Here is a 27,055-nt window from a genome sequence, read left to right on the forward strand (position 1 = left end):
GTGGTCTGAACAACATTTAATAGAACTCTCATCTCTGTCCCTCTCTCCAAAGGCATCAGGACAGGGTGACCCAGTACAGTGTGGACATATCACGCCCCTCCCCCTAACAGGGTAGAGAACCAAGCTGTGGCACAGATGCCTTTCCTGCCTCTCTGGGAGGATTTCTGAGTCACAGTCTCGACAGAGACAACTGCTGGCTCTGGTGACACAATCCTGGAAGGGAGGGCTTTCACAGTCCTAGGACCAGGGGTGGAGTTGGGGGTAGGTATGCCCAGATCTCGGTGGCACTGAAACCTGAAACAGGATCCTAGGGGCTGGATCTTCCAGAGGTATTCTGGGCATAGCTTCTTACTCTGTAGTCTCCCAGGCAGCTCCAGTAGAAGTCTGACCCCCAGAGAAAGAAGAAGGAGGAAGGCTGGGAACTTCAGGAAGATGAACATTACCACCGTCTCCCGGGACTGGTGGGAGCACCATGGGCACAGCCCCAGTCTTGAAGGGGCATCTCATCTGTGGTCTGTGCTCCATCTTTCTGACTGGCAGCTTCAAGAGCAACAGGAATTCAGGAGTCGGAGGCTGGACTGGGATCCTTGGGACCCGGAGGTCCTGGGGGCTGCTGGGCAGTGGTTGTCAATGAAGAGAAAGGTCTACCAGAGGCAGGCACTGGCCAGTTAGGGATCGACGAAGGACACAGCAATATAGCGGGTGCCCTTGGTAGTGGGAAGCCCTTCGTGGTAGTGTGTGAGCCGCCCAGGATGCATGAGAGCCCAGCCCTTCCTTGGGGCTCTCACGGAGCAGTTGTAGCGTAGAAATCTGCAGCCTCCTCCCTGGAAGAGAGGATGCATCAGTGAGTTCTTTCCCCATAGCTCCCAGTCCTCTGTTCTATCACAGCCAAGGATCCTGTCGGCACTGAGGGTCTGGGGATGCCTTGTGGAGTGACAGTCACCAGCTGCCTGAGAAAGGCGCTAGGAGACACAGAGCTGATCCCGGAGTCAGGCCGCCCAGGGCAAAGGTCACTCCCATCCTTCACCCTTTACCAAGAATATGGTTCCCCTAGGCCTCAAGCTCTGCTGCTATGGAGAGCTAACAGAAATAAACGAGAGCATACACAGAGAGTTTAGTTTAGCCAGGTGTGGTAGGGCCGGTAATCACAGCACTCCAAAGGTAGAGGTGGAAGAACCAGGACAGGAGTTCAGTGCCAGCCGCAGCTTCATAGCAAGTTCGAGGCCAACCAGGGATACATGAGACCCTTGTCTGAAAAACAAACACCACACACACACACACACACACACACACACACACACACACACACACACAAATTGGTACTGCCTGTGGGGATGGCTTAGCAGGAGATCACTGGCCTAGAAAGCATGAGCCTCTGGGCTGCTTTAGCTCATGTCCACATTTCTCACTCCTAGAAGTGCAGATACCTTGTTCCAGGGTCTGTCCTGGGTAATCCTGGCCTCTAGTCATACTAGATGTCAGTAACAACTTCAGAACCTGACACTTCAAAATGTCAGGCATCAATCGCTAATGTTCCCCAGGGGACAAAACCGCTCCAGGTTGAGAACTCATGGCTCAGAGCGATATAGCTTCTCTGTTAACTTAGTTTGTCTGGCTTTGTAAAAGACAGGGTCTCTCCACATAGCCCTGGCTATCCTGGAGCTCACTATATAGACCAGGCTATATAGACCCCCCCTCTCAATGTGCTTATGTCTGTGAAGCTCCCTGAAGCTGCCACAGGACACGGTGAGATGTGGCTTCTGCCTTTTAAAAAGACCCAAGTTCTCAGACGTGGCCTGTTGGAAGGCAGAGACAGGTGGGTCTCTGTGAGTTCGAGGCCAGCCTGTCTACAGAGCTAATTCCAGGACAGCCAGGGTTACACAGAGAAACCCTGTCTCAGGAAAATAACCAGACCAAAACAAAACCATGTTCTAGACACTAGGGGCTAGCACCCAGGTCCCTGAATACTTGTGTCGTCCCACCCAGCTGGAATAAACTCATAATTAGCTATAAACTGTGTCTGACTGGTCACCTCTGGTCCCTGTAACAATAGCTGTTTTGTTTTTTTGTTTTTTTTTTTTTTTTTTTTTTTTGAAGATAGAGTCTCATGTAGCCCAGGCTGGCCTCAAACTTGCTATGTTGATGGGAGATGTCATTCTGTAAGTATGTTTCTCTTATTGGTTAATGAATAAAGCACTGTTAGCCAACAGGAAAGCAAGAAAAATGGGACTAGGAGAGGTAGAGGATTCTGGGAAACACACAGGACAGGGTCTGGATGTGATCTCAGGAGGGCAGACCATGAAGAAATATATATATATTTATTTATTTATTTATTTTTATTTATATTTATATTTGTAATCATGGAATCATGGGTTAGTAATTTAGACAGAGCTAGCCAATAAGAAACGATAGTAACTGTTGAGTTTCATAATTAATACAGTGTCTCTGTGTGTTATTTCAGGAAAGTGCTTGTAACATTATGTAGCTGAGGGCAGCCTTGAATTCTGATCTTCCTGTCCCCATCTCCTAAGTGCAGAGATGGCAGGGGTGGGCAACCATGACCAGTTTTATGCGGTTCAGGGGGTGAACACAGAGATCTGTACACAATAGGCAATCGCTCTACCTACAGAGTCCAGTCCCAACACAGTTGTTTTTACAGGTGTCCTTCACAGTGCCTAGTCCAGAGCCAAGTTCAAAATAACTAAAGAAAATAGTTGTAGCGGGACTCGATGGCCCCCACCTTTAATCCAAGCACTGGGGAGGCAGAGTCAGGCGGATCTCTGTGAGTTTGAGTCCAGCCCGGTCTACACAGTAAAACCTTTCTCAAGACATTGTTTTAATTGCATAAGGAATGAATGGAAGCCCAGGCTAGCTCACTAATTGGCCCTATGCAGACGCCTAGCTGAGGCCCTCAGAAGGGCTTTTCTTGATCTCAATGCCTTCGTGGTTTCCATAGCTCTTTCTTCCAGCCACAGGTTCGTGCCCTACACGGAGGCTGACAGTTCTCATTCTCCCAAAGAAGCCCTCTGCCTTCTCATGAGGAGAATCCAGGCTCCTTCACTGTTGGCTGTCACTCGTTGAGTGTTTATTGGTTTCTTGTGAGACCTGGGTCCCCTCACTTATTCTCATAACTCATAAGAAGACGGAAACAGAAGCCAAGAGACCTGTTACAGGACACAGGCTCCTGGGGAAGAAGGCAGGGTGCAGAAACACCGCCCAGACCCTCTGCAGCTCGTGCTTTGGCGCCTGTGAAGACATTTACTCCTGCCAAGCTGTGCCTTGATCCCATTCTTCCAGGAAGCCCCCCCACACACACACACATAACCTGGCCCCATTTTCCTCTGAGCCCCAGCCCCTTTGCTCAGCACAGCCTGGCTCCTCCTTCCACCCACCTCTGAGCCCCAAGACTCTGGCTCACCTCATAATCTTGCCCAACCCTGTTAAGGGCTATGTTGACAGTGAAGGTAGAAGCATCGTGGTGAGGCATCAATGAAGGCTGCTCATCAGGCTTATAGCGGACGACGAAGGCTAGATCAAACTGGGCCTGTGACAGGGCAGGGGCAGGAAAGCCTACGTCAGTCAAGACAGGCTGCGGAGGGAGGGCCAGGGGAGGCAGAGTGTACAGTGCGTGTCCATCTAACCGGCTATGCTGTTCGCTCTCAGAGCGTGGGGCTACTTAATACCGGTGCCTGGGGCAGCAGTTGGCACACAAGAGTCTCGGGAAGAATGTCAGGAGACAGGGGTAGGGGATGGGAAGAGAGGAAGGAGAGGAAGGCAGGTGGGAACAGGAAGGAATCCAGCTGCGTTTTTACCTTTCTGGCCACGACAGACCGAAGCTCCCCTGAGAATGAGCCCAGCTACACTGGGGGAGGTGTGCTCTTCCAGAGGACCCAGGTTAGAGTCCCGGCACCCACATGCCGACTCACAACCATCAGTAACTCCAGTCCAGTCCCAGGGAACCTGACAACCTCCTCAGTCCTCCACAGGCACTGTACACTGCAGCGAACAGACACACGCCGGCAAAACACTCATACACGTCAAGTTAAAAGAGAAAATAAGAAAGAAAAAACTGCAGGCATGCCTGTGAGGCAGGAGAATTGCTTCAAGTTCAAGGCCAGCCTGGGTCTACATAGCAAGTTCTAGTGAAACCTAGGCTATACAGAAAGACCTTGCCTGGAAAGGCCAAAAAAAAAAAAAAAAAGGGGGGGGGGAGGTTTGAGGTAGTGGTTCAGTTGGTGCAGTGCTTGCTTGGAATGCAGTAACACAGGCTTGAAAGTGATGCTACTAGACAGACAGCAGGGGATGGCATGGGCTTGCAGCCCGCTGACTAGTGGAAGAATGAAGCCAAGGTTTAAATATATAGAGAGCAGGGCTAGAGTATTCATGCTTTTGCAGAGAACTGAGATTTGGTCCCCAGGGCCCACCTAGTGGCTCCCAGCTATCTGTAACTCCAGCCCCAGAGGGTCCAAAACCTCTCATGGTCCCCTCAAGTACCAGTATGCAAATATACACACAGCTATGTATACTCAAAAATAAATTTCAAAAAGAAAAAATTTACCAACAAAGGTATAGAATACTGAACTAGTTACTTGGGAAGCTGAGGCGGGAGGGTCCAAAGTCCTAGGCCTGTCTGCTGGACTACAAAGGGAGTTCAAGGTCAGCTCGGGCAAGCTGTCTGTCTCTCTCAGCATCTTGTCTCAATACAAAGGAAAAAGGAGAGCCAGGACGTAGGCCTGGTAGTTCACATGTATGATCCCGGCTCTTGGGAGGCCAAGCAAGAAGGATCATCTCCAGTTTCCAGGCCAGCCCGCTCCCTATCTCAAAGACATACTTCTGACTAAAAAAACAGCAACGAAGAGAGAGCTAGGGATGTAACTCAGTGGTAAAATGACTGTGTAGACATGCAAGGTCCTGTGTCTGGTCCCTAGTACCAATAAATAAACAGCACAGGAAAGATCCCACAAGGGGCACAGTGAGAGCATAGGGCAGCATGCTGGACCCACAGGAGCCGCTCATGTCCCCACCCAGAGGCTGTGTCCACGCACACATACACACACAGACACACATGTCCCCCTCCAGACCTCACCTAGCGGTGTGGAACTATTTCTCTTCCTTGAGGATCAAAACATCTTTACCCTCCCTAAAGCTGGGACTGTGCCCTCCATCCCCCATCCTGCTGCCTCCAGGCAGACCCACCCTGGTGTAGTAGCCAGGGTAGAGTTTCTCCGTCATGGGGGCGATGTACTCCACCAGGAACTTGTGCCACTCCCGCTCGAAGGTGATCTGGTTCATGTGGATGTCAATAGTGGGGACGTTTTCATAGCCACCCTGGATACGGTTGTCCTGGAAGCGACCACGAAGAGTGAATCCAAGATGGCAACCAGACTCCCATGCCCAGATTCCCAGGCTCTGACTCATTCCTTCCCCTTGAGCTTGGTACAGGGTGGGACATTATATGACAAAGAGGAGAGGGGTTGCGGATGTCATTAAAGTCCTAATCCATTGATTTTGGGTTAATCAGCCGAGAGATCATCCTGGGTGGTCAGGTCTGTCCTGTGAGCCTTTTAAGGGAGAGTCTTGGGCAGACAGGTCACGGCACCTGCTGGCATGGGAACCCAGCTGTCCCAACAACATCAGGAGCTGATAATCAGACCCCAATCCATAGATGAAAAACCATTCCAGCAGACCTCTAGACCTCTAGAGGACCCAGATGAGGCACGCCTGGGTCCTGACTCTCAGAAACCAGGAGACAATGAGCGGGTGCTTTGGGGTTTTGTCTTGGTGCTGAGAAGTAAACCCAGAATCTTCCAACACCAAGCAGGTGTTCTGGCACTGAGCTACACGGCGTTTTAAGACTCTTAGAAACAGCATAGACATGGGGGGGGCACCATTCACTGAGGCTCTGGTGTCCACGAGCTGTCCCTGTCTGTCCAGACACCAAAATACCTAGGTTAGGTGGGTAACCAGAAGCACAGTAGGGTCAGAGACCAGCCAATTGGAGGCGCACAAATCTAGGAACTCTTTAAAGGCAATGCTGTAGGTTCTCAAGTCATGTGTAGGCAAGGAACTCCTGCTTCTAAGAGCAAATGTTCACCATGCCATTGCATCATTTGTCTAATGAACTTGGACCTGGTACCCAATGCCCTTTGTCCCACATTGGCTCATTTCTCTCCATATCACATTCTTGCCTGGGGCAGGAAGCTGAAGCCTTCAAATAACAAGCCAGGAAATGAAAACTTTGAACCCCACTTTAAGGCAGCTCAAAGTCACATAACTGGCATGGTCTGCTTGGGGACCAACACTCCTGGTTTCTAAACAAGGGCATCCTGGGTGAAGGCAGCCTCCCAGGCATCCATGACACTACCTTATTATCGCCCAGAGACCACTGGCCATAGTGCTCCATCTCCTCCACCAGCTCATCGCAGGCCGCCTCTGTGAAGACGGGGAACCAGTACACATCCGGACAGGGCTGGGAAGAGGGAAGACCCCGTCACAGGAGTGCAGAGTGACAACACCATGGCCTCCTCAAACTGTGGGAGAACCTGTGGAGCACCTGGTGAGTCTCCCCCAGCCCACCCCCTGACTCAGGGAACTCTCTGAGTGTCCCCCAGTGGGTGAGGGCTCGGTGGATGCTGGTTAGACTGAGTGAGGGGGCTGAAGAGGGTTGACATCAGATGGACTTTCCAGCCATGCCACCATCAGCCATGGGAGAGTGTACGCCTAGGACAGAGACTACAGACCGGGGTGAAAGGACAGAGCCCCCATCCCTCATCCTTGGCACAGAGGCAGCATTTGGGGATGGCCCCTCCTCCTCCTCTTGAACTCATGATCCTTCTGCCTCCATCTCCTGAATTCTGATATCACGGGCCTATATATACCACCATGCCCAGCAATTCCGTCCTTCTTGTCAAAGCGTCTACAGGCCCCAGCTGGAAAGTGTTGCTGGGGGAAGAGGCCCACCCACCCCAAGCACTGCCAGAGCAGACAGACTGAATGGTGCCCCTCTCCCCTCTCCCCCTACATTCAAGCTCCACCCCCACGTGCTCCCCCAGTAGCAAGTGTGGGACATGAATCCCTTACCATCTCCACCAGCTTCCCCTCCAGAGCCTTGGTGTAATTCTCATGGATGTACTTCTCTTTCCAATCCTGTAGAGAATGCAATGTGGAATGGGGATCCCGGGCCTGGCTTTAGTCAACTGTGGTTACTTTATGCTTACTAGCATGGAATGTTCCCAGGGAGTCTCCAGCCTTCAGACCCCTCAAACCATGAGTAGGTATGAACTCAAGAGAGGTAGTCAGGCCATCACATGTGCCTGCGCATAAGCGTGTACAAATGTCAGCTACAAACCCCATCATTTAGGTCTACTGTCACATGCTGTCACAACTGCTGCTTCCTCTGGTCATCAAGGCATTCTCAGGGGTTGGCTAAGCCAGGGAAGACCAGCTTTAGAAACCAATGGGGGCCCAAAGTTTTAAAAGGGTCAAGTTAAGTCACAGCTCCCTGCTCCACTAGATGGCGATATGTCTAAACTCTCTCTATACTAGAGTAGATCCTGGAGGTGGACAGGGACAATGGGGACCTGTGGAGAACAGGTCCTGCAGGCCAGGTGTCTCTGGCCACAAGATCAATGAACTGGAGTCTCTCTGTCTCCCAGCCCAGGTCTCACCTCAGGGTTGCTGAACACCTCCCAGAGATCATTATGAAGGTGGGTGGTCTGGTAGTTATCCAGGGACAGCAGATGGCCGAAGGTATGGCGGTTGGTCAGGAACATGAACACCCCCTGCAGAGAGCAGATGGACAGAAAGGCTCCTCACCCTGCACAAGCCAGGGAGGGGCGGTGCAGACCTCCACGACCAGACTGAAGCTTACAAGATTAAAGACCTATGAGAACAGTGTGTGCCCCAGCGCCCAGCACACCACCACCCCGGGGAAGCAATCGGGGAAGGCTTCCTGGAGGACTGAATACAGAAGCACTCACTCTCCCTTTCCTGTGTGCAGCACTGGGGATCCAGCCCAGAGCTTCAAGTCTGTAGGGCAGGAGCACCCCATGGGATCCCGATATGCTGGTCTTAGGGGAAAACCCTACCATGCTCAGTGGTTAAAAGCCTGACAGCCTGAGTGCAACCCTTGAGACCCATGTGAAGGTGGAGAGAGAAAATGACTCCACAAAGTTTCCTCATCTCCACATGCACACCGTAAGGTATACACGCACGTGCATGCACACGCGCATGCACGCACACACACACACACACACACACACACACACACAAACCCCTTCACACACACACATACACACACACAGGAAGAAATTCACATTACTGAGTGAGACACTCAGTTTGATCCCAACGCTAGGGGAAAAAAGTCACAAAGAAATATACAGTGGGAACCAGGCGTCACATAACATGAGTTCAAAGCCAGTATGATCCTGTTTCAAAACAGTATACAAAGCCAAATGGTGGTGGTGCACACCTTTAATCCCAGCACTCAGGAGGCAGAGGCAGGCGGATCTCTGAGTTTGAGGCCAGCCTGGTCTACAAAATGAGTTCCAGGAGAGCCAGGGCTAAGCAGAGAAACCCTGTCTTGAAAAATCAAAACAAAACAAAACCAATACACACACCAAAAACCACGAAGATGATGTGAAGGTCTCTTGTACATACTTCTCAGGCTACATTGAGGCAGGGGGGGTTAGTTTTCTTTAGGCTGTATCAAAATTATAAATAAGCTGGATATGTTGTCACACACCTGTAATCCCAGAATTTGGGAGAGTGAGGCAGGAGGATCGGGAGTTCATGTCTAAAGGTTCCATCTTGAAACATCAACAAAACAAACAAAATATACAGCAGCTGGTCCCTGCAGACCTGAGGACTGGCTTCCCACCCAGTGCCCAGAGGTCCAGAAGCTCCTGGGCCTACAGTGACAAGATAGCCCAGCGTGCTGATGACGGCTGGAGGACCACACCCCGGCACAGGGACATCCCGAAAGCCCCACTGACCTGCTGCCGGACACTGGCACAGAAACTCATGTCAGCATCCAGCTTGCTATAGTGGAACAGGTCTACATGTTGCAGCTCGGCCCGCAGGGCACTGCCCTTAATCAGGTAGATGTTTGAGATGTAAGGCACGTTCCAGACGCCGCTGCAGGAGAGGGAGGAAATAATATGGTCCCGGTCTAGCAGGAGGGCTCACAGCCTGGGAGCCTGAAGCCGGGAAGGAAAGGCCCAGAACTTGGGAGACTGAGGCAGAAGGGTCAGGAGTTCAAGTCTACTGCACTTGAGGTCATGGCCAGTGTTTGGGGGAGGGTGTTAATCTGGATTTTTTTTTAAATGTTTTTTTTTTTTTTTTTTTGCATATGTGTGTGCGTCTGTGCATGCGTGCGTGTCTATGTGTGAATCACAGGACGTGTGGAGATCAAGGATAGGGAGCTGCGTCTCTCCTTCCACCACGTGTGTCTCAGGGACCAAACTCAGGTTGTCAAGCTTGGCAACAGATGCCCTTACTCACTGAGCCATCTTGCCCGCTCTAATCTGTCTTTTTTTCTTTTGTTTCAGTGCTGAGGACCAAACCCAGGGCCTTGCAAACATTCTACTACTCAGTTAAATCCTAAACTCAGCAGTGCTAATCTCCTCCTCCCACCCTGGACACGGGAGCCCAAGACAACATTTAGGATTTCTTCTGCATGTCTGACTCTAGCCCTCTTTGCTTGAGGTTCGGTGATGACTTAAGGGCAACTGGAACAGGAATGCAGGGAGAGAGGTACCACAAACCCTGGAGAAGAGATGAAGATGATGGGCACTCACACACGCCGCCCCTGCACAATGTCCACGTAGTCCTCAGAGCGGGCATAGTACCCATCTGCACTCAGTGCACCCCAGAAGTTGGACCAGAGCCTCCCATGGCGGGTCATGAGTGGCGCGATGACATTCCTGAGTAGAGGATAGGAGCAGACCATACTGAGGATGGAGAAGGGGAGGAGCCAACCAACCTGTGATTCACATGCTGGGATCTCTACACTTGTTACTGGGGCAGAGCTGGCTCATCAGAAACCTCATCCCTCCTATGCTAGGGACAGACCCAGGAAGGTGCCATTCTGTCCGTCCCTGCAGTTGTCAGGCTGGGAGACCCAAGAAGAAAGGAGAAAGTCAAGGGGCTTCCACTTTGCTCAGGGGGCCACCCATGGTCTTACTTGTTTTGCTCAATCAGGAGCCGTAGGCTGTCCGGCTCGGTCAGAGCCACATCAGCATCCATACTGAAGTAGTAAGTGCATGTTTGGTCCTGGCGGCACAGGTCTCTGTGAGAGGAAAAAGGGTGAAGGGGAGAGGAAGGGAGAGGTCATCCCAACATCTCAGGCCAGTCCCAGTGCTTCCCCAGAAGATACCACATCTGTCATTATGGTTTAACAAAGGCCTTCGAACTCACGCAAACTCAGGTACAGCCTGGGACCTCAAAGGTCCCCTCCACTTCTAACACCCAGACCCCAGACTTCTTAGCTCTCAGATCAAGGACTTGGCAATGGCAAAGGTTTGATCTGGGGGAAGGACAGCTCAACACTTCGTGTCTTGAGAGCAGCTGAGCAACTAGCACCAACAGAAGCTGGGGTATCTATCAGTGACAAAATATTTGCCTGGCTTGCATGAAGTCCTGGGTTTATTTCTAGAATCCCACATTAGAAAAATAATAAGAATAAGCCAAGTGGTGGTGGCACACGCTTTTAGTACCAGCAGGGGGGCAGAGGCTGGCAGATCTCCATGAGTTCAAGGCCAGCCTGCTCTAGACAGTAAGTTCCAGAACAGCCAGGGCTTTACAGAGAAACCTTGACTGAACTCCCCCAAATAATAATAATATGATAATAATAATAATAATAATGGTATTTTTAAAAGCATGCAGTTGGGCATGAGGTGCACACCTGTAATCACAGCACTTGGGACAGGAGAATCTTAAGTTTAAGGCCAGCTTTGGATACACAGTGAGTTCAAGACCCTGCCTCAAAATGCAAACAACCTCCTGAAAATGTCCCTTTTGTTTCAACTAGTCCAGGGCTCAGAAAGCGATGGTCCCTGACCTGAAGCTCCCCACTGCCAGCTTTGTCCTGCCCAGAAGCTATAAGAATGGTTCTCTGTTCTTAAATGGCTAGGAGAGTGGGACAGAGGGATCTGAAGAAAGTCACATTTTCTCTTGAGGAAGTCAGATTTCAGTGTCCCAGACTAAATCTTTCTGGAGCACAATCTCACTCATTCAATGCTACAAGGGCAGACAGCTCAGCAGGGAGGATGGAGCCCACCTAGCTGACCGGCAGAGCTGAGAACTAGCCAGTCATGTATGGGACATTCGCCAGCCTCAGATTAAGACACAGGAATTTCTAAAAAAAAAAAAAAAATTTCGGTCTTTTTTTCAAAACTGGGTTTCTCTGTGTAACAGCGCTGGCTGTCCTGGACCAGGCTGACCTTGAACTCACAGAGATCCACCCTCCTCTGCCTCCTGAGTGCTGGAGTCACCATATTTTTCATCAGAGGTTGGACTCTGTCAGCCTTGATCAACTTCTGGCTCTCCAATCTTTCCCCTTTCCCTAATTTGCTTCCTAAAGCCACATGACACTGTTGGGGAGCCCCCCCAAGTAGTCCTGACAGAGACTACTTCCTCAGAGGAGAATCCTGAATCACAGACCACAAAACTCTGAATTTCCAGGCTGCTGCTCCCAATGCCATGACCCATCCACCCACCCACCAACCATTAAGAGACCCCCTGTGCTGGACTCACACGCCCATGTTCCTGGCGTCTGCGTTGGCCATGCGCACCTCAGGGCCCACTAGCTTCACGGACTGGTACTCACTGCCGTGCTCTGCCAGGAACTTCTCTACCTCAGGCTTGTGGTGCTCTTCCTGGGGGCGGGAAAGCAAGGTGCAGATGATGGTACAGGTCCCAGGAAACAGCACCCCATCACTGCCAACTTTTGTCTCTGAAGGGACTCTAGCCAGCCCAAGCATATCAAACATGGCTCTGGCAGGCCTTGTCCTTCTCCCCCATTCACTTTGCCTTGCTAAAAACCGTTAGATTATATGCCTAAAGCGATTCCCTTATTTGGCCACTTCCTCCTCCTGAGGCTAACCAACATCCAGCTACCGAGGTACTGAAGTCCAGCAATCAAAAGCCCCCTTTGGTTCACCTAATTAACACGTCCAATTAAAATTAAGCACCTCATCCTAATAGGGTTTCCCTTTTACCGTTATAAACCACCATTTGCCTATGAGCCACATCTGTCTCCTCTCTATCCAGAGGCAGTCCTTTGTCCCCCTCCAAGATGAATACCCAGACCCTTTTTCCTTGCTAATTTCCTAATTTCTCCTTTCCCACCTCTCTCTTTCCTGTCTTTTTGTATTTATTTATTTATTTACTTTTTGGTTTTTCGAAACAGGGTTTCTCTGTATTGCTTTGCTTAGGAGCCTGTCCTGGAACTCACTCTGTAGACCAGGCTAGACTTGAACTCACAGAGATTCGCCTGCCTCTGCCTCCCAAGTGCTGGGATTAAGGTGTGGGCCACCAATGCCTGGCTCTCTCTCTCTCCTGTCTTTATCCTGTATCCCTGCCCTTTGTCCCTCCTTTGTGCTGAGAACATGCTCTTGGGGTGCTCTGAGGCAGTACCATCCCCTTCAATCTGCCAGACGCCCTTCTCTGGTAACCCTTTCATGTTCATCTTCCCTGGCCATGCCCCGCCCCAGAGGCCGCGCCCCCACAGCATTGTCATCAGGACAGCTCCTCCTCCCAAGGACTGCACATCCAGAAGCTCTGATGACCTTTGGGGTGTGGTGTTAATCAATGTACCAGGGGATCTGGATGCATATAAGACAGTCTACACCTGTCCCCAGGACACGGAGAGAATAGGACTTTCAGTTCCAAACATAAGCAGGGATGCCCAACCCTGTGGTACCCACCACATCATCATCTACAAATGCTGTAATGGTTCCTTGGGATGCATGCGGCCTGAGGATCACAGGTTACATCCACTCGGTAGACCAATATCAGCTCTGCTACAAATAGCACGTGACCTTGGACGGGGCCCTTCACCTGTCTCTACTTGAGGGAAAGCTGTCTCCTCCCTCAGGTCACTGGAAGCAGGCAGTGAATCAGAGCCAGCACACAGTAGCTCCTCATGTCTGTGACTGTTCTCTTTCTACACCAAGGGGGGCAGTTCATGCAGGGGAGCTGTGAGCCTTGTGAGGGCAGGTCGCACTGCCTGTCTGTAGGCTATACATCGGAGGTGAATGAAGGAAGCCAGGCAGGGAGCCAAGCTATGTGGGAAGACTGTGGGTCCCTGGGATGAGCATCTTGTTGCAGCTGGAAGGTATACAGGGGAGACACAGACAAGGCAGCTGAGAGGGAGTCATTGAGGACAAAGGCCCCCACAGGCTGGACCTGATCTGGCGGTCAAAGACACAGCTAAGCAGAAGGGCCCAGGCTTCGCCTAGCCAGGAGCCTGCTGAACAACCAGCCTGCTCAGGGCTCAGGACTTGTACCCGTGTTCCCTGAAGGTGCTAAAGCAATGGAAACCAACTCCACTTCCACCAGACCAAACCCACTGCATTAAGGAGACAGGACACAAAAATAACAACAGTCAAGGCGTGGTGGCTTGAACGAGAATGGCCCCACACATGCCTACGCTTGAATACTCAGTCCCTAGTTAGTGGAACTGTTTGGGAAGGACTAGGAGGTGTGGCCTTGTTAGAGGAGGCGTGTCACTGGCAGGTTTTGAGATTTCAAAAGACTCCTGCCATGCCTAGTGTCCATTCTCTCTCTCCTCCCTCCCTCTTTCCTCTTCCCCCTCCCTGCTGCTCCTGATTCTAGATGTCCCTGCCACCATGCCTCTGTTCCACTATTGTGGACCCTAACCTCCTGGAACCATAAGCCCAATTTACAATTTCTTTTGTAAGTTGCCTTGATCATGGTGTTTTGTCACAGCAACAGACAGGTAACTAAGACACAAGGGTGTCACTGTGGGCTGCCTGTGAATGGGGTAGCCCTTTCCCCCTTACTGTTATAGATACAACCTAGGGATTTGGGATTGGAGAGGCTGACTGTTCAGCCATCAAAAGTGCTGGCTGAGCTGGGGATGGTGGTGCACACCTTTAATCCCAGCACTGGGGAGGCAGAGGCAGGCAAATCTGCCAGTTTGAGGCCAGCATGGTCTACACAGAGTTTCAGGACAGCCATGGCTACTCAGAGAAATTCTGTCTCAAAAACAAACAAACAAATAATAGGGAGTACTTGCTGCTCTTCCAGAGGACCTGAGCTTGGTTCCCAGCACCCATGTAGACAGCTCACAACCACGTGTGACTACAGCTTCAGGGGATCCAGTGCCCTCATCTGGCCTCCACAGGTCCCTGCACTCATGTGCATGTGCACACATACATACAAATTATGTAGAATTAAAATATGTAGGACCCAGGGCCTGCACACACTAGGCAAGTACACTACAACTGAGCTACAACCTTAGTACTTTACAAAACTTTTTTTTAACGGGAGAGGGACAGGCTCACTATATAGCCCAGGCTGGCCTCGAACTTACAAATCTCACACCTCAGCCTCCTCAGAAGCAAGATAGCAACTTCCCACCCCCTTACTCTTCTATGCCCTTCACAGGTCAACCTGTTTCACCCTTGCAGGAATTTAGTGTGATGACCTCAATTCCAACCTTGACTTAATAAGTGAGAAAACAGGAACAGAGAGCTTAAGGTTGGTGCCCCAGGTCACACAGAGAAGACAAGAAGCATTGCTGGCATTCGAGTACAGTTCGCCTAACCCAGTCAGGCTAGTGATTTGGGGACACAGCCCACTGGCCACTTCCATTTGGCCCGGATTCAGTAGGATCCTCAGAGCTCTTAGGCCAGCTCAGGAGGCTGGGCCCTTGAGTCGAGCCCCACACGGCAGCTTCTACTCACGTGGTTGTGAATGAAGAGACGCATCTGTTTCTTGGGGTATCGTAAGCGCAGCAGTCGCAAGAAAAACAGGGACAGGAACGGCGTGGGCTGCTCAATGAACACACCGACCAGGACGGTGGGTAGAGCTTCATCCTGCAGAGGGGAGGGCGGAAGAAGAGTCAAGCAGGGTCTAGTCACCGCCGGAAGAGGCTAGGGGAGCATAAGGGGCCAGGGAGAAGAAAATGGACTCAGATATCAGGAAGGAAGCTGGAGCCTGTGTAGTCTGGAGGAGCTTCCTGGAATGGGCACTTAGGTAGCCCCACAGACAGAGAAGTAACCTCTTTACTGCTCACAGACACACCATTCTATTTGGGATCACCTCCCCATTCCCCATCTCAAGAACTGTCTCCCTCAGCTCAGGCCTGGCCTCACCCCAATGCCCTTGAGGCTGCGTAGGCCCTCATCGCACACGGTGCAGCCCGTCTCGAAGGTCCAGAAGCGAGGAATGTAGTTGCCCAGGTAGTTCAGCTGCATCTGTGGGGAGTCAAATGCAGTTAGAAAGCCAAGCCAGCCACATCCCCAAACTAGCAAATTCCATCTCCCAGCCTGCCATCTTTCAGGGTCTTGGGGGGAACACTCCTTGGCTGCTGGAGAGGGAGCTGTGGGCTTATAAAAACCACGATTCCTAGGGACTGGGCCTCCCGATCTCAGACAGCAGAGCTGGGTGGAACCAAGATCTGCATTTTTCTTTTGCTTCTGTTTTTTTTTGGGGGGAAGGGCAGGATATTTCAAATAGTCCAGGCCGGCCTTGAACTCACCATGTAGCCAAGAATGACATGAGATTCCTGATCCTCCTGCCTCTACCTCCTGAGATCACAGGTGTGCACTACCATGCCTGCCTTATGTGGTCCCTGGAGGTCAAACCCAGGTCCTCAGGCATGCTAGGCAAACACCCTGCCTGAGTTACACCTCAGCCTCAGAGCTGCATTTGGCCCCAGGGTCTCTTTCCTCTCCTGCCCACAGACTGCTAAGGCTGGTGACTGACAAACATACTATGAACCACAAGCCAGTCCTCCAGAACCACTTCGGTCTGCTGTCCCCAGCCACCATCAGCCCCCGACCCTGCCACAACGCCATGAGTATTGCAACTCTATTTGTGACAGACTGGTCCTTGGTGCAAATGTCCAATGTGTGTTCACTCAGTGAACAAATGACTGCCATATTGCAATAGCATAAGATAATTCTGGAACCTTCCTCCAAGTCTAGATGGGGACAGTGGCCTCTTATGGATCCTGTGATCCAACAGAGATGGGCAGGGCACCATTGCCCACCAGAGCGGAGAAACAGGACACCAGGACTAGCTGGTATCGGAGGACCCCAAAGTTGGCACTAGCCCCAGGGTGCAGTCACTACAGAGGCAGAATTGGGACTCTGGCTACCTCCCGCACTCCCCCAAGGTTGGGCCCCTCCCTACCTTTGTGGGTCCATTGCCGTGCATGACCACGGGAAGGGTGTCGTAGGCCAGATTCCGTGCTCTCACGTGGCCCATTTCAAACTTGAGTACAACTTCATCTGGGGGACAGAATGCACAGACCCGTCCAATGGCAGAGGGGCTGGGCTGGAGGTCACAGGCTGGGGCTCTGCAAAGTCGCTTCACACCTCCAAGCCTGTTTCCCCATCTTAAATTCCTTCTTTTTGTTTTTAAGCCTGTTTCCCCATCTTAAATTCCTTCTTTTTGTTTTTAAAGATTTATTTTAAAAAAGATTTATTTTTATTCGTGTGTGTGTGATGTGTATGTTGTGTATGTGTGTGTCATATGTGCGTGTGTCCGTGTGTGTCCATGTGTATGTATATATGTATCTGTGCACGTGAGTGCAGGTGACCAAGGAGGCCAGAGGCACCAGATCCCCCTGGGCTGGAGTTACAGGTGGTTGTGAGCCACCTGACGTGGGTACCTGGAACCAAACTCCCATCTTCTGGAAGATTTCCTAAGCACTTTAAAAATTACATTTAGGGGGCTGGAGAGATGGCTCAGAGGTTAAGAGCACTGGCTGTACTTCCAGAGGCCCTGAGTTCAGTTCCCAGCACCCACACGGTGACTCACAACCATCTGTAATGAGATCTGGTGCCCCCTTCTGGCATGCAGGGATACATCTCTGTATACATAATAAATCTTTGGGGGAGAGGTATTAAAAAAATTACATTTAGGCAGGCACGGTGGGCCATGCCTTTGAATCCTAGCAGGCAGATCTCTGAGTTTAAGGCCTGTTTGGCCTACAGAGTGAGTTCTAAGACAACAAGGGTTACACAGAGAAACCCTATCACAAAATAAAAATAAAAGTTGCATTTATTTACTTAGTGTTGGGGGTGTGTATGCGGAGGTAAGAGAACAACTTGCCGAAGTCGGGTCTCCCTTTCAGCCACGTGAGTTCTGGGGCTCTAACTCAGGTCTTCAGGCTTGGCAGCAACCATCTCGCCAGCCCTAAATTCCCTCCTTCATGAGGTAAATGTGGCTGCAAGCACTTGACAGAGCAGCACCGAAGGAGGACAGAGGTCACAGTGACCCCTATCCTCGGTGTGGTGACTCATTAGAGCCAGAAATGGGGTGGGGGAGGGGCCGCAAAGACTAGAACATCCGGGCTTCAGACACAAGGTGCAGCACTGAGGAGGTGTGCATGACGTGTGGTCAGTCACAAGCAGTCATCACCGGCCTTGAGCCCAAGGAGAAGGCGGGTCACTGACATGGCAGGCAGGGTGAGGCCGAGAGCCAGGTGCCTGCCACAGACACCCCTGCCTCATCCTAAGCCGAACAGCTGCCCTTCTCCCACCTTCTGAGAGACACAACTTTGCCCCCATAACATCTGGAGAGTCTGACATCAGCCCGGCAATGACCAATGAATGACCTGATGGGAATCCACTTCCCACCTCAGCCACCTCCCCTCTCAGGCCCCACCTCTCCTCCCCTCAGGCCCCACCCCTCCATCCCTCTCAGGCCCCACCCCCTCCCAGGGCAGCTGCTTACCCAAGGCTCCATCCAGGTTCTGGAAGATTCGGCAGCGGTGGTCCAGGCTGATATTGATTTGCTCCTGCAGGAAGGAGGGCCTGGGCTGCAGCAGGGAAAGGCCCCAGCCAAGACCAGGTCCCCAGCACACCCAGCATGGAAAGCCTGTCCCACACTGGCTCAGCCTGCCACATCCTGGCTCTATTCAAGGAACCAGGAAATCTCAGGAAGCTAAGGAAGCAGCTGGCTCAGCCACAGGAGGACAGTCACATGACAGCAAACTCTAAGGTGTGATGTTACTATGTGTCAGTCTCCAGTCCCCGTTTCCTATGTATGTGAATGAACCCGATCTTCACAATATTCCTGGGAGAAATGCTAACAGTAGGCGTTTTCACTGTTGATACATTGACTTTTGGTTTCTGAGACAGGCTCTTAGAACTGCAGGCTGGTTTTGAGCTGTGTAGCCCAGGCTGGCCTCAAATTCATGATCCTCCAGCCTCGATGGGATTACAGGCACACCATCAGGTGTAGCTTCTTTTCTGTTTGTATATTCTTTGTGTGTGTGTGTGTGTGAGTGTTTTGCCTGCAGGTATATAAGTGTGCATGTACCCACAGAAACCAAAAGAGGTCAGCAGATCCCCTGAAACTAGAATTGCAGACAATTTTGAGCCATCGTGTGGGTGCTGCGAACAGAAACCTGGGCCTCTGAAACAGCAGCCAGGGCTTTTAACCGCTAAGGCATCTCTCCAGCAAGACACGTTTAGTTATCTTGTATGGCCAGTGCGATCCAGGGTCAGGATTCCCCAGACCCCGCTCACCAACCCACCTACCACCTCTTACCCTCTTCTCCGGGTCCAAGAAGATCTTGGTGTAAAAGAGCTGGTCACTGTCACTGTCCTGGCCCTCCCACTCGGCCACCAGTTTGCTGAGGTTGGGGGCATAACCAATGAAGCCTGAGAATGGTAATGGGGACACAGACAGCATTTAGCTCCCAGCCCCTGGCCTGGCTTCCTCCATTCCCCGCCACTTCCCATGGCTTTACTCTGACTGACGGGAGGTGTGATACAAGCTAATGCCACTGGCCGAGCACTCCCAAGATCAATGGAACCCACTGAACCCCACCCACTTAGTGCTAGGCCCCTAGAAAGTAGGTCCACAAGGGCCAAACGTGGACCCAGTCATCCGAGCAACTCGGATCAGAGAAGGGGAGAGGCTGGGAAAATGTCACACAGCACTCCAGGGTCTGAACCCTGACAATCAGGGAGAGCCCAGAGGGGCTCCTGGGTAAAGGGAGAGCCACACAAGCAAGGAGAGAGGGCACAGGACACTTGGCCCCTGGGCTAACCTCCCCCACCCCACTCCCCACCATGGCAACTGTGCTAGCTCTCTGCGCCTGTGAGACTAGTGGGTGGGTGGCGCCTGTGGGTCCTACTCTCTGAAAGGACTAGAAAGGGCTGAGGGCTGAAGCGACAGAATGGTGACAAGACGGGAGGGCCAGGCTGGTAGTGGGCGCAGGTCTGAATAGGCGCAGAAGTTTTTAACTGCTTTTGAGAAAGGGTCCCAGGTAGCTGTGGATTGCTTTGCCCTCATTAACCAAGGGTGACCCTATGATCCTCCCGCCACCGTCTCTACAGTTCCAGGATTGCAGGTGCGTGGCTCCATACCACCTATGCAGCGCCGGCCGTGGAACCCAGGGCTTTGTGCATTCTAGGAATGTTCTACCCACTGAGCTACAACCTCAGCCCTGATTAACTTTTTTACACATTTATGTGTGTGTGTTGTGTGTGTGAGTAAGCTGTGTGAGTCTAAGAGTGTGTAGTGTGTGTGGGAGTATGTGTAGTGTATGTGTGAGTTGTGTGAATGTGAGAGTAGCGTGTGTGTGAGCTGCATGAGTGTGTATGTGTGATAGAGAGTTATATAAGTGTGTGTGTGTGAGTTGTATGAATGTGTGTGTGTGTGAGAGAGAGAGAGTTGTATGAGTGTAACTATGTATGCATGTATGTATGACTTGGGTGAGTGTGTGAGTTGTATGAGTGTAAGAATGTGTGTGTGTGTGTGTGTGTGTGTGTGTGTGTGTGTAGGTCAGAGGACAACTTGCAGGAGTTGCTTCTCTCCTTCCATCGTGTGGGTTCTAGGGATCAAACACAGATTGTCAGGTTCGATGGCAAGAGGCTTATGACCACTGAGCAATTCACCAACCCTGTCTTCTTTTTTGGGGGGCGGGCGGGGCACAAGGTCTCACGCAGCCCAGGCTGGACTACTGGGCTCTAGAGATCTTTGGGGAGCGAAAACGATGTGGATGACTCCAGTTTCTCCAGCACAGCTGGCTGGCCTTCGACAAAGCGAGGAAGCCATCCCTCAGGCTCTCTTTGAGACTGTGCTTTTGGAACCCATGACTCACGCCGACGTCAGGTACCGGATGTCCCACCCTGCACACAGCTCTCACCTCCAGAGCCCAGGAACCGCTTGCCCTCGGAGACTGTCGGATACTTGGCCTCCAGCCTCCGGTCGGGGTAGATGAGTTCCTCAGCTGAGAAGACCACCCGGCTCTTGGCCTGCTGGAACTTCTTTAAGAGTTCCCGAGGCCCCGAGGCAAACACCACGTCGTAACTGTGTCCAAAGCAGGAAGAGGTTGAAGGCGGATCCAAAGAGGGCACCCACAGAAGGACACAGGAATCAGGAGCCCCTCACATCCAAACCAGCCACCACCTCTCTCCCTCAGTCTGCTACATTTCCATGCCCACACTGGGCAGAGAGAGACATACCCCCATAACCCTGCCCTTGTCATATTCCAACATGGCTCATGTGTCATCTTTCACAGCTTACACCTCCCGTCTTTCTCCAAGAAGAGTATTGGCCTACATCAGACTTGCCCTGGGGTCTCCTGACCTTAGATAAGCTTAGACAGAGGGAGCCTCCCTTACACATGATGTCCAGGTCTTATTTTGGAGCCCCTGCCCCCAACACCACCCTACACTCCAGGAACTCCCAGCACACCCACCTGTCAATGAAGAGAATAACCAGGTCTTCCTTGTCCGCATGCTTTTCCAGTGCCTTCTTCAGCAGCCGAACCTTCTGTCCTCCACCTGCCAATGGTCCGCTGTCCACGGTCCAGTCCTCCCCCAAGCCCAGTGCCTGCAGAGAGAGGCCCCAGCTTTTGGTAGAGAAATATTCTTCCACGAGTTTGGGCAATGGACAGCTTTGCTCACTTTCAACCCAATGTAAGGAAACCATAGCAGTCCATGATGCCAGTGGTGGTCACGTGACCAAGGATAACCAATCACTGCCTCCCACTCCTCTGCACCTCCCATAGCTAGAGCTTTGAAGATCTAACACCACCTATCAGAGTCTTCCCTGGGGGCTGCTGTATTAAAATGGAGGCAAGGTTGTTATGTGGGGCTAAGGTTGAAAAGTTGGGATGCAAAAGTCTGGAGTCAGAGTCACCTTACCACAATGGAGAAAAAAAAAAAAAAATCTGTCCCTAGAGACAGAAAAATAAAGCTCTTTGCTGCTTGGGACCCTGGATTCAGCTACGCCTGAAGCAACTCCTTGCTTCATCGGGATCCACAGCAGCTGCTACACTTTCTTCTGGCCTCATACCTAGCTCTGTGTAGCCATGATGAGGCCTGCGTTGCATATGTCTCTGTCCCCAGGGCCCAACACTATGCCTCACAGAGAAGTACTCAGAATGGTCCACTGAGGGGAGGGCTGACTCCTGCAGGGCTGGGCCCCATGAACTGCCTACAGAGGACATGAAACCCACGCCTGGCAGACAAGCACGTTCCTTTGTGACGGTGTACACACGGCAGAGGACTTCAGATCACATCCATTCCAAGATGTCCCCGGGGATTGTGGGAACGGTGGTGCCCAGGTCCTGCCATCCACACTAGCCTGCCGAGAGGCCTCTGCATGCTGCCATCCAGGTACCACTCCGTGTCATTCTCCCCTCAGCTCCAAGGATCTGCTCACACTCTGCCCTTCACCCTAACCCATGCTCCTCTTGGCACCTGAGTCTGCTCCAAGAGCCCTAACTGCGGGAAGGAGAAGTCCTAGCCCCTGGGTCCCCCTACTGTGACACAGTGCACACTGTCTCTCCCTCACCTGAATTTTGTAGTTGAAGAACTGTGCTGAACGCTTGAAGCGGCGGAAGCCCTCAGTCTCTTTGGTGGCCACAGTGAGGACCAAAAGGTTGTCTGTGGGCAGAGAAGGACATGGTGAGTCTTGAACAGTGGCCTTCTTCACACCACTACATTCAAGGGCTCGGGCTGTGCCAAGGGCCGGTTAAGGACAGAGCTGGGACATAAGCCTTGTCTCTGGGCTCCTTGTATGTGGAAACTAACAAACATGTCAGGAAACACCCAGGGGAGGGCGTCTGCACCCTGCCTTATGAAACCAATTCTCTAGGGGCTGGAGAGATGGCTGTTCTTCCAGAGGACCTGGGTTCAATTCTCAGCACCCTCGTGGCAGCTCAGAACTCCAGTTCCAGGGAATCGGACACCCTTACATATCTGCAGGCAAAACACCAATGCACATAAAATTAAATAAAGTATTAAAAAAAAGAAAAAAGAAAAGAAAGAAACCAAGTCTCTGGCGTTAGAGGCTGCAGGCATCACGGGGGATGAAGGGAAGATGCCCTGAGTGCTGACCACGGGAGGGTCTCTCTGGCCAGTGCTGGGCATTAGAGCGGGTTGGCGAGTGCAGAGTTCACGAGGTCACTTGCTCTCTATGCACACACTGAGGGTGGACACACTCATCCACTCTGGTCTTCCCCAAGCCTGTGTGGCTGACTCTCCCAATGCCATGTTTCCAGTTCAGGCTGCCTGGGGTGGAAACCCATTTGAAATCCTCTTACCCATCCACGTCTGTGGCCAGAGCAGCTGGTACTATCTTTCCTCCATCTCCCTCCTTCTCATTTCGAAAAGGGGTCTCATGTAACCCAGCCCCATATCCGGCTCAATGGGTAACAAAGCTGCCCTTGACCTTCTCTATTGATCTTCCTGGCCCCACTTCCAAATGCAGGCATGCACTACCACACTCAACAAGCCTGGCTTTGTTAATACATTCTCAACAAGGGACCTCTCCCCGATCTGCAGTGTGACTTCGCTTCTGCAACAGAAAGTGCTAGAAGCAGCTCCCAAGACGTCGTCTGTGGGTTGGGAGCCCCCAGAGGGCCCCCTAGACCCCACTGGGAGGCTGTGATGCCTGAAAAGTGGGGATGGAAACTGGCCTGCCTGGATGGATCCCAGCACTGCCTCTTGCAGACTCTGTGACCCAGGGAAAGTCCCTGCCTGGCCTCTTTGAGACTCAGTTTTCTCCTTATGCAGTAGGGACAATAAAGTGCCTGCCTCGGGGCTGCTGGACACTTGGCACACACTGGGAGAAGTCAGTGGGGCTGACTAGCCAGGGGAATGCCTTGCCTTGCTCTGTGCAGCCAGAGGTGGGCTCATTCTTTGGAGTGTGTATGCTCTTCTTGAGCCTGAGCCTTACTGCTGGCTTCTTGCCAGAATCCCAGGGCCAGTAATCACTGCACCCTTCCGTTTCCCACTATCAACCCCTGTGAATCCCACTCAGACGTCTGCCCTTGGAGGTTGGGGGACAGGCCCACTATTCAGTGGCTGGTATGGCTCCTCTGTATCCAGGACTCCCATTTACCTAAGCGAACAGAACACTCTCCCCCAGAAACAACAACAACAACAACAAACCCCCCAAACCCAGGCAGGTCAGCAGCAGGCAAGGCCTTCCCTTTCCCCTGTCACTGGGCATCAGGAGTTAAAGCCAAGAGAACAAAAGGGACCAACTCTCCCAAGCTGGCTGAGGCTGCACAGGCAGGGGCTGTTCCAGCAGCAAGGGATCAATGCCAGGGGAACCAAGTAGGGACTGGAAGGACCCAGTAGGGTGAGCCTGGGCAGAAGCAGATGATGCCATCAACAGCTGTGGAGAAGTAACCTTCTCACTTGACCCACTTGGGGGTCCAGACAGGAAAGCTGCTGTTCACATGAGGGTAAGGGCTGCCTCCTCCAACTCTGGTCTCAATGCAGTCCATACACTGCATTCATCACCCCATGAGGAACTAGGCTCGGTAGCACATGCCTGTAATTCCAGCATGAAGGGGATGGAGGCAGAAGGAGCCAGAGTTCAGAGTCACCTGTCACTGTATCCCAGTTCAAAGCTAGCATGGACTAAATGAGACCTTATCTCAAAAACAAAGACACAAATGCACCCTATAAGGCCAGTGATACTCTTATCTTCCTTCTACAGAAGGGTAAACTAAGGCTCAGAGAAGCTAAGGATATGCCTAAGATCACAGACCTGGAAGTGAAGGAAATGAACTGGCTAGCATTTTTTGGGTTTGTGTGTTGGTTGGTTGGTTGGTTAGTTTGAGACAGGGTCTCCCTATATAACCCTGGATGGTCTGAAACTTACTGTATAGACCAGGTTGGCCTTGAACTCATAGAGATCCACCTGCCTCTGTCTCCAAAGTTCCAGGATTGAAAGGATTTTCCATCATGCCTAGATGGTTTTTGTTGTTGTTTTGGGTTTTTTTTTTTTTTTTTTTTTTTTTTTTTTGCTTTGAACACAGAGTCCTGGCCTCAAACTCACATCCTCCAGCCTTAGCCTCCCAAGGGGCTGTGATTACAGGACTGCACCTCCACACACAGATCACAACCACATCCCTTTTGCAGTTGTTTCAAGACAGGGTCTCTCTGCATAGCCTTGGCTATCCGGGAATTCACTATGTAGACCAGGCTGGCCTGGAACTCAACAGGCACCCTGCCTCTAACCCCCAAGTGCTGGGATTGAAGGTGTGCAGAACCACACCCAGCCTCGTCCACACCCTTAACCTACCACAGCACCCAGCATGGTAAGACATCAGACTAAAAAGAGAGTCCAGAATCACTGGGGCTTCTCCAGGGCAGGTATCCTCTATCAATCAGGCCCATCAGAGCTCTGGGCCACCCACACGGTGTCAACAGGAGGCGTAGGTTGCACAGGGGTACCCACCCCCACTTCTCTGCCATCTGCTTTGTATGCTCAACAGCCACCAGGGCCAGGAGGGCCTGGCACCCTGTAAGCTTAGCCCTGTCCACCTGCTGCCCAAAGTCCAGCAATCATTTCCCGGATGGACAAACTGTGACCCAGGTCTTCAGAGATGAGAGAAGAGAGATGGCGAGCAGGGTGGTGGGGACAGACGGCTCAGCAAGTGCCTCGGTTTCTTCGTCTGCGGCGTAGGAATCACGGCTAAAGGAAGTCCTCTTTCAGAGACTATTGTGAGGACTCAATGAGCTCCTGTCAGGTGATGCCTCGATTCTTGTCACAGAGGAGTACCCTCCCGAGAGAGGCAGCTGTGACCCTCAGGCAGAGCCCTCCCCCTGGCATTTCTGGGTCAGGGCACCTGGAGCCCTGTCACCAGCAGGGTCCATCTCTGACTTCCTAGAGCACAGCTGGGGTTCTAACAGGGGTGATCTGGAGCAGCAACAGGAGAAAGTGAGTTGGATGGGACGGAGGGTGGTGGTGGACTACAGGCTCCAGGCTCCTGCCAGTGAGTGGACCCAGGCCCTTTGCACAGGTTACCAGATGAACCCTGTGGTTGGACTTCCTTATCGAATATTCTCTTATCTGTCTTTCTGCCCTGCTGGGTTAGACCCTCCAGAAAAACTAGCTGCTCTGAGCTCAGAGAGAAAATGCCCAGTGCCTTGACCTTAAGGGGACCCAGGGACTGGCCTCATAGGAGGCAACTCTCATGATCTCTAGAAATGAGGTATTCCCACCCTGCGTTGATGTCGAGAACACCAATATTCTCAATGGCTGAGCACCGTTACAGTGTGGGAGGCGTGTGACCCTGTGTGTAATTTAGCACAGAATCTGCAGGCATGCAAAAAATCCGTGGTTCCCAGCACATGGGTCTCAAAACCCCTCTCTCTCTCCCCCTCTCCCCCTCTCCCTCAATCAGGGTTTCTGACAATTCTGCCTCAGTCTCCCTGAGGACTGGGGTTATAGGCATGCACGACCATGCTCAGTCTCTGCAGTGCTGGGGACCAAATCACCGGCTGTGTGCATGTTAGGCAATTGCTCTTACCAACCGGGCAGCTTCTCCAATCCACCCAGATTCCTTTAACTATCTATCACCCACCATGTCCAGGTCAGCTCCCAGATCCTCCCTCAGGATGGGCGGAGGGGAACAGGATGCCCTGGAGAATACAGTCAGTTTGGCTTTGTTTGTCTGGGTGGTCCACAGTCTGACCTCCTGGGCGGCGGCGGCTAGGGGACTCAGAACCGTGCTGCAGTGGTACAGCCAGCCAGCAAGGGCTGGGAAGACAGGAGCACCCACTCTGGATGGTGGGACACAAGTTAGGAACCCAGAAGCAGAATGTGCACTTGGCCAGGAATCGGGCTGCCCGACCTGGGTTCAACCACTCTCAGCTGCCTGCCACGCTTACCTCCTTCACTCCAAAGCCCCTCCCTCACCTTAAAGACAATCAGAGCTCAGAGCTGGGCTCTGGAACCAGACACACCCAGAGAGGTGGGAGGAAGCCCTTTCCAGAGCCCACAGAGCTGTGTGCCCTTGGGAAAAAACAATCAACCCTGGAGCCTCAGTTTGTGAAGCTGGAAAACGGGGATGATGTAAGGAAACAGTCCCAGAGCAGCAAACGTGTTTAATGGTAAGGCAGAGCTGCAGTGGTCGTGTGCGATCAACAGGAGCCTTTGCTACTTATTATGGGAATTATCATGGGTTCCTCTGCGCGCGCTGGGGGGGGGGGAGGGAGGGTGAAAGGAGGGGGGTGAGGATGTGCTTCGGCTGTCTCCTCTCCTGCCCGCTGCACAAACGTGGGAATCGTGGCCCCAGGAGAGGAAGTGATCTGTCGGAGTCACCCGCGGGCAAGTGGACGGATGACCGCAACCCAGCTCCCCCGCCCTCCCAGCCCAGGTCGCCTGGACACTCCGGTCCTCGGCTGGGCGGCCGGGTACCGTTTCTCACCCTCGAGCTTGGCGTCGTCCTTCGCCTGGGCCAGAAGGAGCCAGGCCAGCGGGGCCAGAAGAAGCAGAGGCCGCATAGCCGGGTCTGGATGCGGTCCGCCGGCACTTAGACTCTAGATGAACTGGAAACTTCACGACCCGGCCGGCGGGCGCTGCCACGCACTGGGCC

General features: G+C 52.2%; 1 protein-coding gene across 1 annotated transcript; it reads right to left on the reverse strand.

Moving 5' to 3' along the window:
• Plod1 (procollagen-lysine,2-oxoglutarate 5-dioxygenase 1) lies at positions 1–27,055 on the reverse strand. The gene is made up of 19 exons (XM_051173704.1): positions 26,888–27,055; positions 22,012–22,103; positions 20,912–21,045; positions 20,357–20,520; positions 18,751–18,863; positions 17,932–17,995; positions 16,384–16,481; positions 15,342–15,443; positions 14,931–15,062; positions 11,755–11,876; positions 10,184–10,288; positions 9,798–9,923; positions 8,994–9,135; positions 7,668–7,781; positions 7,081–7,146; positions 6,365–6,469; positions 5,197–5,343; positions 3,419–3,544; positions 1–824 (listed from the first exon to the last, which is right to left on the reverse strand). Exons 1-19 carry the CDS (start codon positions 26,961–26,963, stop codon positions 669–671), a joined length of 2,184 nt encoding a protein of 727 aa, XP_051029661.1. The 5' UTR covers positions 26,964–27,055; the 3' UTR covers positions 1–668.

This window comes from Phodopus roborovskii, unplaced genomic scaffold (assembly GCF_943737965.1).
Source record: "Phodopus roborovskii unplaced genomic scaffold, PHOROB, whole genome shotgun sequence".
In the NCBI taxonomy this organism is placed as follows: domain Eukaryota; kingdom Metazoa; phylum Chordata; class Mammalia; order Rodentia; family Cricetidae; genus Phodopus; species Phodopus roborovskii.